Consider the following 13,671-nt stretch of genomic DNA (forward strand, 5'->3'; position numbering starts at 1 on the left):
TACAAGATAAGATGGTTTATCTGTATAGACGCCCCCCGACTTACGCAATCGTTCTGTTCCGGAAAGCTTTGCGTAAGTCGGAAACGTATACCCATACGTTACGCAAAAATTTCCGCAACTTGAAAATCCTATTTCTGGCTTATGGAACTTTTTCCTGTAAGTGCGAATTTGCGTACGTCGGGTCTTGCAAAACCCGGGGAGCGTCTGTACTAGCCTTCTGGAATGTATTTAGGTAAATATTTAGTGCCTGCTAACGCCTGTGTTTTAGCAATGCTAGCAGCAACTTTGCCAAGTTCATGTACTGGGCAGTGAACTTGTGAGCATCTGCTTTAATGCATGGCCTGACTCTGGTCACAGCTTCTGGTTCATGTCTCAGGTCTTGCACCAGGCCCAGTGTTCCAGGCTCTTTCTCTACTACACCTGCAAGGTGCTGAGCTCTCTGTTTTGACACAGCAAAACATGTGTGTGAGTAGTCCCATGGGTTTCAGCAGGGCTCCTGGCATGCTTACAATTAAATGTGCGTAAGTGAGTTACTGCCCCAAGGACAGAGTGCTGAGTACCTTGCAGGATCAAGTCCCCAAAACTCAGGCTAAGGTGTCAGAGGGACCCTCAGAGCTGGAAGGGCTCCATTTACTACACTCACTGGATATCTCACTGGTCTGAGACGGTGGAAGGATCTTCCCCAAGAACCAGGGACCATCATAAACCTCATCCACCTCCCATTCCAAGGGCAAGGTGCAGTTCGTTGTCTTTGCCATCTCTGACATAAACATAGAACAACATGAGTATTAAAAACCAAACCAAAAAACCAACCAGGAAACCCCTGCTAATACAAGACACTCCCTCCACTGCACATGCTTTTTCCCCCAGGGAGGGGATGAGAGAACAAACAACACGTGACAGATGTTAGTCATGTTGCTTAATGCACTACGGGAAAATGCTCAGATACTGCAGTGATCAGACCAGTATAAGAACCTATATAGAATAGATATGTCAACAAAGGGAAGAAATACTAATGAATGAGATGAGCCAGCCTTTCTCGCTGTAAAAGTCCTGACCTGACTGCCCACCCCCAGCTCTGCTGGTGCACCGCATTCCTGGCCTGCACAGCTCACTGCTACTCCAGTCCTGCAAATGTCACCACGATGCGAATCCACCTCACTTTTAGACCTGCAGTTCCCCCTGTTATCCCAGCTCTGATTTTTTTCCTTGAGCAGAGACTGAGAACTATGCCCAAGTGTGTGATAATGTTATGATTTAGAGGAGAGAGTCTGTTAAATAATTTTTTATTTTTTTTTAAATAGCATGATCACCATCATCATAATCCTGGTAGCAGTGATTGTGCTGATCATCGGCTTTGGTGTTTCAGGTATGTGATTACTTGGATTACTTCCTGGCAGCATTTTTTTCCCAATCTGAGCGTAGTTCTGTTACATCTTAGTTGGCGTTTTGGAAGCACATGCCGCTGGGCAATTATCCTGCTGAAGGATGGACTCCCCTGTCCCCCGGCCCTGTGAGTTTGCTTCAACTGAAATTTTAGGCTTCTTGTTAATCTCAGAATATTTCAGTACTGGGGTGAGTCTGTGATAACTTTTTTAACTGAGTCTGGGGTCCTGCATTCTAATACTAGCTCAGACCCTAGTATGCTTTTTAGTATCTGTCATAGAATCATAGAATATTAGGGCTGGTAGAGACCTCAGGAGGTCATCTAGTCCAATCCCCTGCTCAAAGCAAGACCAACACCAACTAAATCATCCCAGCCAGGGCTTTGTCAAGCCAGCCCTTAAAAACCTCTAAGGATGGAGATTCCACGACCTCCCTAGGTAACCCATTCCAGTGCTTCACCACCCTCCTAGTGAAATAGTGTTTCCTAATATCCAACCTAGACCTCCCCCCTGCAACTTGAGACCATTGCTTCTTGTTCTGTCATCTGCCACCATTGAGAACAGCCTAGCTCGATCCTCTTTGGAACCCCCCTTCAGGTAATTGAAGGCTGCTATCAAATCCCCCCTCACTCTTCTCTTCTGCAGACTAAATAACACCAGTTCCCTCAGCCCCTCCTCGTAAGTCATGTGCTCAAGCCCTCTAATAATTTTTGTTGCCCTCCGCCGGACTCTCTCCAATTTGTCCACATCCCTTCTGTAGTGGAGGGACCAAAACTAGACGCAGTACTGGAAGCAGTGCCGCATAGAGGAAATAATCACTTCCCTCATTCTGCTGGCAATGCTCCTACTGATACAGCCCAAAATGCTGTTGGCCTTCTTGGCAACAAGGGCACACTGCTGACTCATATCCAGCTTCTCGTCCTCTGTTATCCCCAGGTCCTTTTCTGCAGAAGTCCTTTTCTGTCAAGTCACTTTGTTATGTCAGTTTTCCCCCTCTGTGGAAAAAAACAGTATGTGATCACGTAGTTAGAGACTGTCATAATGCGTACGCACAAGAGGGAAGAATTAAGATTCCACAGGCCACTTTATTTCTGTCATTTCCTGCCTTCTGAGGGTTTCACTTTGGAATCTTAATAGCATTCTTTTAATGTAGTTTGTTTTGTATATAAGTTCCTAGGGTTTTAAAAAGGAAAAAACAAACTCTATTTATAAGCAATTATCATGACCACCTCTTACACATTATTATGAAGATTTGCACTCACAACTTTTAACACTGCAGCACATTTGCAACTTGCGCTAACTGGGCAGCTCTTCTAGCTGGCAGCAGGCACAGGCTGCTATACTCTATGGACCAGCTGCTGCTGGATGCATAATACATTGTAACAGTGGGTTACATATGCAAGGAAAATCCATTCTACAGTCAGCATAGCCAAGTACATAGAAGCAGTGTGGCTAAATAGAGCTACCAAATTAGAGTGCTAGGTTCTGTTCCTAGTTCTGCTCTAATATCTCAGGGGGGGGGTGAAGCCTTGTTCCATAATGTGCATTGTGAAAGACATGGTGAGTGGATGAAGTGAAACTTAATCTTATGATGTTTTGGCTCCTGGTCCAGTGCACCTTCCCCATGACCAGTGAGATCTGGTGGTGTGGGATGGAGGAGGGATAGAAGGATCCATTTTGTCTATGATTCTATTCGGCTTTTTATACAGCCCTCAGTACTGTAGTACTATCTAAAAGTGTATAAGGTGAGATGACTAGCCATCTGTCATGTGTGATTGTTCTTTCTCTCTTCCTCTTCCCACGGAGACTGTGTGTGCTTTGTGCTTTACTTTGTTTCAAATAATGTAATATGTACACTTTGCTATGTGTACTCAAGACAGCAGGTTGAAGCAATGCCCCTGGGAGTGGAAGGGGGTGAGTTTTTTGTGATGCTTCTTGGGTGAGTTTGTTCCAGATTTGGATCAGCCTCTGCGAAAGCTCTACAAAGATGAGCTCTAGCATTGTGTGGACAATTCCATTGTGCCTGAGGAATGGAGTTGTCAACCAGCATCCTCATTGCAGAGCTCTAGGCAATCTTTTAGGTATCCTTGTACCAAACTGTTGAGGACCGAGGCCTTGAACTTGACTTGCTATTCTGTAGGAAGCCAGTGTAAAGAGCAAGGGCAGGTTTGATATCCTTACGGTAGTTAGTGTTGCTGAGTAAACATGCTGCTGCATTCTAATCTAATTGGAGTTTCCTGACAGCTGAGGGCTTCCTGACAAGCTATATGGCATTGCCATAGTCCAGATGGGAGAAGACAAAGGCATTTATTATGAGGCCAGGTCATCATCCGCCAGGATGGGACACAGTCTCCTGACTAGCTGTAGATGATAGAACATGCTACTTGCAGATGTTGATAGAACAGGTTGCTTGTCTGTGTCCCATTCAGAGGTCCAGTTCTGTACAACCATAGGAAAGAACTAAGGGGAATCAGGAGGAAGAATTGTGTTTACAATTAATACAATTAAAATTGGGAGGCCAGATAGCCAGCCAGGATGGCCCTAAGCAAATGTCTATCTCCACTCCGACAGCACATTTGATCCCATCCCTTTTTCAAAAGTGTTATGAATATTATTGATTGTGTCATTTGGTATGTATATACTATCCATTATATAAACCCTTTTTAAATTGTCTTTGTTCACTTGCATTTATTCTTTCCCCATTTAATGCCCTTTAGTTGATTTTTTTTCTCTTATTTCTGCTCCATAGGTTATCTTTTCTTCCATCTTTCTCAGTCTATTTTCCTCTCCATATAACTGTTCTCTATTTCCTTCTCTTCCCTTCCTATTCTATGTTCTCTTCTTCCAAATTTCCCATCTCTCTGTCCTCTCCCACTATCAATTCTTTCTTTAACTTCTCTCTATGTGTATGTACAGCACCTAGCACAATGTCATCTCATTTGGGGGCCCTAGAAGCTAATGTAGTACAAATGAAAATAATAATAAAGGAAATAGAGGGGCTTAACTGCCTGACAGTGCTTGTGGTCTGTTGCCTTATGTACTTGCCTTGTTAGTACTTGCCTGGCTATTCCTCCTTTTTAAATTCAGTCTCCTTCCTTCTCTTATTTCTTTCATCTGGATACAGGATGACCCAACCTGCCAGGTTGCCTTGGGTGTGAACCAAACAGAATAGGAGAGTTCTGTTCTAGAAGGGAAAGACCTTGAGTTAGGGATTCACTGGGCTGCCAGGCCATCAATAGGCAAGGGAGATTCAGCCCTGCTTCTGAGCATAATGGGAAATAATCTCATTAAAAACCTCCTGCTGTCTCCCTAGGGTACTTTTGAGAGAGCCTGTAGAGGAGTATTGCACAGAAAGAGGATTTGGCTCAGGCAAGGAGTTTGTTCCCAAGGTGATCTGCTAGGACAAAAGCTGGAGACTCTGTGGAGATCTGTTCCTCTGTACTGGAGGGCAGTAGCCTGAAGAAGGCAAATGCTGATTTGCTAGATCCCACTACTGGTGGAATGTATGTTGGCCTTTTTATTTTTCTCTTGAATGTTACATCTCTGTAGAATGAGGAGTTTGCTGTTTGCAGTATCTTTTGTAAATACCTACACCTGTGGGAGGAATATAAAGAGACCCAGAGCAACAAAAGCTTTTATCAAAGCCATTTATATCTGAACTTTTTAAAAAAGAGGCAGTGAGAAAAATCCCCTAGAAAGGGAATCAAGCTAGTAGAGAACATGCTTTTATAACCTTTATAGAAACGATTTTCTCTTGTCCTTTTGGGAGGAACTGCTTTTCAGAATGGGAAGGTACATTGTATAAACACCCCAAAGTGCTTTGTAAAAAGTCTTTTTATGAAACACAACTCAAGAACCAGACTCCAGTAGCACTAACCACACCAGGATCTGCAGTAGCCAGCTGCTAGTGCCCTTCTGAGGTGGTTAAAGGCATTCTGCCTCTGCCTTTGTCATTCACATTGTAGCAAGAGCCTGGTAATGCCCAGGGTGTTCTGGCTTGCTGCTGTCCTTTACACATCACGTTGTCATGGCACTGGCACTGAACGTGTGCTCTTTCATTGCAGGGAGACGCTCCATCAGCGTCACCACACTAACCTCCGCTGGGAACATCGGGGAAGATGGCATCTTGGGCTGCACTTTTGAACCTGGCATCAAGCTCAGCAACATAGAGATTCGGTGGGCTAAAACTGGGGTCTCTGGGATGGTGCATGAGTTTAAAGGTGGCAAGGACCATCTAAATGACCAGGATGAAGTGTTCAAGGGCCGGACGGCGATATTCGCAGAGCAGGTGATTGGTGGGAATGCCTCCTTGATGCTGAGAGATGTGCAGCTCTCCGACGCTGGTGCTTACAGGTGCTCTGTCACCACATCCAAAGGGAATGGAGAAGCAGGGCTGGAATATAAGACTGGAGGTGAGGAAAACCTAGTGAGAGAGCCAAAAAACCAAACCAAACCCAGAAGGAGTTGTTTCCGGAATTCTGTTACTTGTGACAGGCCCGGCTAATGCAGATAGGCACCATGCAAACTGAGCTGCACGGCTCTGCTCATACACCAGAATCCTCACATTTAGCATCCTCTTCTATTCCAGCCCAGGGTCCCCCCCGAGCTCCGCCAACTCATTTCTGTCCAAACATGCAGCACCCCCTTCTCTAACAGTCCTTGGACATTGTACACCTCTGTCAAGTCCCTCACTCCTGACCTACAGCCCTACTGCTAATTCCAGTGCTGGGGCCACTCCACCACTACAGGTCTGCCAGTGCTCCTCAGTCCTAACCTGCATCAGCCACTGCTATTCCATTCCTGAGCCTCCTGCCACAAATCACTCTGTGATGTGGGCAAACACCTTCAAGCAATCAAGGACAGTGTGCTAAATCCTGTGAATTTGCACTGGTACCTGTAGGGCAATAAAATGAATCCAGGATTCTGGAGATAGATGGCAAGTCACACTACAGCCAACTCTGGAATTCAGCTTCCAGAGCTATGTGAGTTTTTGATGAGCCCTTTGGAACTACAAGGGTAAATCCAGGCATATCTCCCAAATGTACCAGTCCTTTTCTGTGCTTCCTTCTGTCTCAACTGTTCCTGAGACTTGCTGCATCTTCCCTGTGGTTCTCTAGCAAAACATTTGAGTAAGGAGAAACGTGGGACTAGCTAAGTAATTCACTGTGGGGAATCTGAGGTTTGTCTCCTGCTTCAGAAACTGGCAGGTGTTTGAGACCTGGGAGTTGACCGGTTACTCTGCTCCTAGTGGAAGCAATGCTGCCTGTCATGTGAGACTAGTGAAAGAGTTGCTTTCTTTTAACACTGCACAAGGAGCTTTATTAGGCCTTGTCTACCCTGTGATTTTTGCATGACACCTCCTGCAGATTCTGCCATGTCAAGGGTAGTCTCAAAAAGGGAGTTACAACCAGTTTCCTCTCCCTTTGTGCTACTCAGGGACAGGGCTGGCTCCAGGCACCAGCGGAGGAAGACGTGCCTGGAGCGGCACATACTAAGGGGCGGCATTCTGTCCATTCTTGGGGCGGCACAGTCCGGGCGGCTTTTTTTTTTTTTGCTTGGGGTGGCAAAAATGGTAGAGCCAGCCCTGCTCAGGGCAGATCAGGACAGAGAATCTGGCCTTCTGGCCTTAATTAGTCCTTCTCTGTGCTAACTGTTCAAATTCACTTTGTAGATTTGTAAAATCATGCTAAGTTACAGTACTTGGAGCAAACTTCTTGTAGAGAAAATATTTCTTTTATCAGTGACATTCTTGCATTCTGACGGGTATTCCTGACATATCAGAATGAATTTGTGCAGCAGTTTGCTGTCCCCTTTGTGCTCCCACTCGACTATATTATAGATCTCTAATGGATGATTTCACCCACTGTGATCTGTCCACACTTCCCCTTGCTTCCAGGAAAATTTGAAAGCACTGCAGCAACCTCCTTCCATTCTCTGCCAAAATGAGGCATCTAGAATTATCCGTGGCCAGAAGTGTATTGCTATAGGTCAAAGGATAAGAGGGTAGGGAAAGTAAACAAGAGAAATGAATGTAGAAGAGTTTCCTTGAAGCTTCCAAAGAAATTCAGGGACTTCCCCTCCCTTTCCATGTCTTTGCTCTGGGAAATAAAATTATTTTTAAATGCCCCATTTAGAAACATAATTTAACTTTTCCTCCATTGACTGTTTTTGCTTTTCTTGGTTGCGCAGCTGACTACATAAAGGGCCTGATTCTAACTTCAGACATGCATATTATTTATAGGATTGAACCATCTACCTGGTAGTGATTTCATAGGAATCCAGTTGGCTCTTGTGTAATAATAATTAAATTTTATTAATTATTGAGTGACTGCATTTTCTTTCCATAGCTCAGATCATAACTAGAGCAGAGTGAACTACTTCTAGCAAAGAATTTATTGTCACACCTGTAGCCCTTTTCTGTTTGCCAGTTTCCCACAAACTTTGATCTTTGCTAATTTGTTCATTATTCAAAAACAATAAGAAAAATATTTATTCTAACATTAGTGCTAATGGATTGGTCGTATCATGGCTTTTATTCCAGATGTTTACTAGTGGATCCTTGTGATTGTTCACCTAGTGATGCTATAGTTTCTGCTCCATGATTGGAGGCCTGAAACTTTTTAAAAATAGGCTTTAAATTATTAAAACATTATCATGTTGAAGATGGTCATGCAGATTCTTCCAGGGCGAGCCTTTGCACTATCAAATATTCACATGAGTGTTTGTGACACTTTTTACTTTGTATGAACATTTTAGTTACATTCATCCTATCTGGTGGTGTTTAATCCAGCCACGTTTGCAGAAAGTGAATTAGCATGGTTGTGAATAGCATTGCAGCTAATCTCCAGCTTTAATCGTACAAAAGTTCACAGTATTCACCTAGCAGTAGTTATAACTAGCTTTCCATTACTAGTTTGATAAGCTTGTTTGTTTGTTTTTAACCTTCCTCAGAAAACACACTTTCTCGCTAGAATGTCTTAGGGGTGCTCTCCTGCTGGAGGAGACTTTTTCAGAACTATTTCAAGCTAACCAGACACAATATTTTTGAAGACATGGGACTAGCATAATTGTATTTTCAAAATAAAAAATCAGGGACGTTGTGGTGACATTTTTAGGGTCACAAAATAGTTATAGAAAAGGCAAAAATGCACTTTACAAATGCGTGTTGGTGTTGGTATTGCCAGCTTGTGACTAAACAGTAGCACAAACATAATTCTTGGCGTGGAGAATATTTGTTCAGTACTTTAGTATTCTGAATTAGTTTATGGTGAAACACTACATTCACTTTGAGCAAAATAACAGCTTTGAGAGAGTCTACACTCATTTGACTTTTCTCTGCACTCCAGCTACTGTTCATCATTTTGAACATGTATTCCACTTGACTTTGTTCCTGGTAACACACAGCAATGAAAAAACCCAGGACAAACTATGATTGGCATGGTAAATCTGATATATGTATCTATTTTACATAAGACCACGCATTCAAATGCGCTCAACACTCACAATTAGGGCTAAATTTTCAATTGTGGGTGCTGAGCGCTTCTGAAAATTCTGCCATAATAATCAAATCTATCGCTACTATAAATGAGCACAATGCCACTGAAGTCAATAGTATTTCACCTGCTTATGTCATCTTTGAATTTGTTTTATGAGCTTATTTCACTAAAGAGTTATATGGATTGTACGTCACTGGATGTAGTTACCATGAATCAGTACATGCACATGGCATCCATACATGTTTAATGTGCTTGCTGTTACACCCACACTAGTGCTGCCCTCAGCCATATGAGTGGCAATGTCTTCTGGGCATGCATTCCAGAGTTCCCAGACCCCAGCCACCTTGCAGTGCTTTGAGGATGATTGTGAATGACCTTTGGGGACACCCTCGTGAGCAGCCAGGGGAATTGTGAGAGGAGAGGTCAAACTCTTGCAGCTTTCACAATTTGAGGACCCTTCCCCCACAACCACCCATCACTGTTGGGGGGGAATCCCCCAATTCCTTGTGGTCTGGTGCTCCATGATAATCATGGGTCCAGAAGTCACCAACTTTTAAAAAAGTTCCAGCCCAACCACATGGGCCCCAGTTGCAGGCCAACTTGTTTAGAGACTACTCTGCAAATGCTCTTTCTGGAGCATGGAGGCTGCACAACCCCAAAAGCTGTCACCTCCAGTATAGCAGGGGTGGCAGCATTACCAGCTGACAGCCCGACAATGGGGAACTGAGCAAGAAGAATGGGCCTGTTATAATTAGTTGAGTGAATGGCTGGATGGGCTTCTGGCGGGTGACGTGCACGCAGGCAAGCAATATTATTAGACCAGGCCCAAGAGCACAGAATAGTGGGACTACATTGTTCTTCAGACCTAGGCTGGGCAGCAGTGGTTCTGAACTCTCACATAAGGAAGGCCACTTTTCTGGAATTCTTTTGAAGAGCTCACACTGGCCCCGAAGCACCAGAGTATCAGGATGAGAGCCTTGTTGTCTGTGTAGAAGCTTGTGGCAATTGGCCTGGAGGAACTGGCTACCTCTGATTGGTGCAGGTCACTTGATAACCAGTTTGGTGTCAATAAATCTTCTGTGGATTCTGCAGTGGTGGAAATTTGTGATGCTATAAATCAGTGGTCCCCAAACTTTTTACCTTGCAACCCCTCCTTACCCCTGTCTGCACCCCCAGGAGCAGGCCCATGGTTCCGGGAATGGGGGATGCAGACAGGGGTAAGGGGGTCAACGCTGGGGCCACAAGCTGGGGGCAGAGGTGGGAGTGGACACTCAGCCAGGCCCCTCAGTGTGGGGCTGGCAGCCACAGCCAGGAGCGGATCCCCAGGTGCGGGGCTGGGAGCTGCGGCCAGGAGCACAGCTGGGTGGCGTTCCGTCCCTGCCCCCTGTGGGGCTGGTCCTGGCCCCAACCGAACATTACTCTGAACATTACTCAGTGCCCCCAGATTAAAGACCTCTGCTGTAAATGGTATGCTGCAGGAATGTGTGGTGAGGGTGGCCAAAGTAGTTCTACAAGCACATTTGCCCATTTTTCTTGAATATATTTTCTCTCCCCTGTTGTTATGTGAAAGATTCTCAGAAGAGGGGAAAGTGGCCAGTTGACTAAAGGGGAAACAGTGACCCTGACTCTACACTTCAATCAAGTGCCAACTGGAAAACTAAGAAAAATATTTTCCCCTCTAATCTTTTGGGTACAATAATCATAGAAGTTCCTTGTCACAACAGTAAATAAAGTGTTCTGAGAGAAGTGCTTGGATGGCATTTTTAAAAGTGCCTGAGGTAAGAACACAGGGGGATTGGTGCTCCTAACTCATGTAAGCACCTCTGAAACTCCCACTGTCTTTTTTTTTTTTAAGTTGCCTGTCTCTTTAATTATTGTATGGAGTGTTGTAGCCCTGTTGGTCCCAGGATATGAGAGAGACAAGGTGGATGAGGTAATAACTTTTATTGGACCCACTTCTGTTGGTGAGAGAGACAAGCTTTTTAGCTTATACAGAGCTCTTCTTCAGGTCTGGGAAAGGTCCTCCCAGTGTCACATACAAAATGTTACCCTCACAGCTCCCTCAAGCTGCAGCAATTTGTACACGTACTGCTTCCACAGTGGAGGTTACAAGCCTTGTGAACCCTCACAGAGAGCCCATTGCTGTCAGGGGCTAAGCACTTAGCTCCCACTGATTTCAGGGGGTGCTCAGTATCTCAGAGGGGATGCCTGGTTTCTCACAGGATCAGGCCCAGATGTGGTAAGGTTCAGGGTTACTAGCACTGCAGGTGCCTGAGCGGAACTTGTTAACTATGTCTGGGACTGAATGTAGAATTCCTTATACCTGAGCAACTTGGTTCATCAAGCTAACTGCCTGGAACTCTGCCTGCCATGGAAGGATGAAGACTGGTACTTGAATCTCTGGTTTCAGGGTAAGTAGGTACAGTGCTTAGATGTTACAGTGATAGTCACTCTAGAAATAAGATACAGAAGACAGGCACAGCAGGTATTTTATACCTGATGCCTAGAGGTTCCAGTTTTGTTCACCTGTCTTCTCTTTTAACTGATTCTACAGCCTTCAGCTCTCCAGAGATGCATGTGGATTACAACAGCAGCATGGACACCCTGCGGTGTGAGGCTCCCCGGTGGTTCCCTCAACCTGTTGTGATTTGGACCTCACACAATAACATAAGGGACAACTTATCTGAGGTCTCCAACACCAGCTTCAAGCTGAACTCTGAGAATGTGACTATGAATGTGGTATCTGTTCTGCACAACATTACAGCTAATACTACCTATACTTGTGTAATCAAGAATGACATTGCCAAAGCTACAGGAGACATCAGAGTGACAGGTACCGTACATTCCAGCACCACTTAAAGGCATTAGACATGGGATGAAGATGTGTTAACTACTGCGTGTGGGCTCACGTGTTGTGGAATTTGGAGTTAGCTATAGAGCCTTTCCAGATGCTGGTTCTAATCCAGACCTCAGCTGGGGTCGGCTGGATGGCTCCGGGGGACTATGGGACCTTTCACCTCCCTGTTGCTTGTTCTAAATCTGGTCCTAGTTTAGGGCTTGTCTACACATACAGCGCTGCAACTGCGCAGTTGCACCGCTGAAGCACTTTAGTGAAGTTGCTACTATGCAGATGAGAGAGCTTCTTCCGTCGGTGTAGTTAATCCACCCCCGTGATTACGGTGGTAGCTACGTTGATGGGAGAAGCTCTCTCGTCAGCATAGCGCTGTCTACACCAGGGTTAGGTCGGTGTAACTGCATCACCTGGGGAGACGGGGGGTTTCACACCTCTGAGTGATGTTGTCATACCGATGTAAGTTTGTGGTGTAGACCTGGTCTTAGTCAAAGGGAAATTTATCCGAGCATACCTGAAAATATTCTCACTGAGTAATAAAGTCCACAGATCCACTGTGATGAGTCTTCAGCCTGCATGTAATTTGGGGGTAGAACTGGACCTGTCAGGCACTGACACTAGGGGAATGTACTGACAGTTGAGAATGTCCATAGCTGGGATCATTCCGTTTGACGGTCTCTCATTAGAGACTGTGTTCACTATAGCTTGACAAGTCAAACTCTCTCCCCTGCTGCAGAGCACGGGAATAGAGCTTATAGTGAAAACATTTTGAAATTTGAAACAGTTTGATGAGCTCTCCATGGGGATACTTTCCTCTAACAAAAAAGCAACTTTATCTGGCTGACTGCAGATGTTCCGTTTGTTTCAAAAGTGGATTGCATCTTTTGGACCTTGTTGTTTTGAAGAAAGGAAATTTTCAGATAAACTCAGACAAATTTTCCTACTCTTCACCATGCTGAGGTCCACAGAACTGTCACAATGGGAATTTCACAGCAGTGTGCCTCCAGGGTGGGAAGCAGGATCATTCTTTACCTATGGACATTAAAGAAAGGAAACTCTGGATGCTCATCTTCCCCGTGGTGGGAACAAATACATGAATAAGATAATTGTGCCCTTCATTCTGGCAGTCTTTTTTCTTCCTTTACAGATTCCAGCATCAAGAAGACAGTTCATTTGCAGCTATTGACCATGAACATGGCATCAGCCTCCTTATCCCCTCTTGCCCTTTACTGGATACTTCTGTCTCTCCTGTACCTGATGGCTTTGTAGTGCTTGATCTCCATAAAGAAATGTGAAGAGGAGTTGGAACTGGAGGTAAGATTGGAAGAACTGCAAAGGACAGATCAGTGTGTGGAGACTGTCATTACTGAGCCTTATTAAAGCAACAGGTTGGATCCTAGACCTCTGTGGCTATGGTAATAGATCTTTTTGCTGGCTGAATCCCCCCCGCCGCCTTCTGCTTTTGAAGCTAGCATTACAGATGTGTCCTTTCCTGGATTCCCTCATTCCCCCACAGTCCTCCCCACTTTCTCTGATTCTTTCCCTATGTTCTCTCCCTTCTTCCCAAATGCTCATTCTTCCACTCAACCCTTTCTGCCGCACATCCTTCCCTGCAGGGTCAGAAGCTTAACAGTGCAGCAGGGGATAGCAACAGGTAATCAACTAAAATAAATAGCCCTTGGTCTCTCCCTACAGGACAGACACCACAGCTGTGCTGAGTCTGAAAAATACTGAAGTTTTTATCTTCCCCATTGGACTCAGAACTGTCACTATGGCCACCTCCAGGCCTGGGAGTATAGAGGGGAACTGATTAGCAGCAGCATCAGATTAGTGTGGGCTTTGCTGCTGTTACTGGGTGGGTTGGTTGGTTCATGGACCTGGGTTTTAAAAAAAAAAATCAGGTGTGATGGGATGTTAATTAATTTTTCTTGTATCTGAA

The 13,671-nt window shown here is 44.8% G+C and overlaps 1 protein-coding gene across 1 annotated transcript; it reads left to right on the plus strand.

The window, feature by feature from the left end:
* Positions 1 to 1,305: 1,305 nt before the first annotated feature.
* Positions 1,306 to 13,001, plus strand: VTCN1 (V-set domain containing T cell activation inhibitor 1). The gene is made up of 4 exons (XM_024202436.1): positions 1,306 to 1,369; positions 5,450 to 5,797; positions 11,436 to 11,714; positions 12,880 to 13,001. Exons 1-4 carry the CDS (start codon positions 1,306 to 1,308, stop codon positions 12,999 to 13,001), a joined length of 813 nt encoding a protein of 270 aa, XP_024058204.1.
* The last annotated feature ends 670 nt before the right edge of the window (positions 13,002 to 13,671 follow it).

Source organism: Terrapene carolina, unplaced genomic scaffold (genome assembly GCF_002925995.2).
Source record: "Terrapene carolina triunguis isolate 2854851 unplaced genomic scaffold, T_m_triunguis-2.0 Scaffold242, whole genome shotgun sequence".
Taxonomy (NCBI): domain Eukaryota; kingdom Metazoa; phylum Chordata; order Testudines; family Emydidae; genus Terrapene; species Terrapene triunguis.

Coding starts and splice junctions, on each gene's coding strand:
- VTCN1 (XM_024202436.1), top strand. CDS start 1,306: ATGATCACCATCATCATAATCCTGGTAGCAGTGATTGTGCTGATCATC. Junction 5,798..11,435: donor GCTGGAATATAAGACTGGAG/GTGAGGAAAACC, acceptor CTGATTCTACAG/CCTTCAGCTCTCCAGAGATG. Junction 11,715..12,879: donor AGGAGACATCAGAGTGACAG/GTACCGTACATT, acceptor CTTCCTTTACAG/ATTCCAGCATCAAGAAGACA.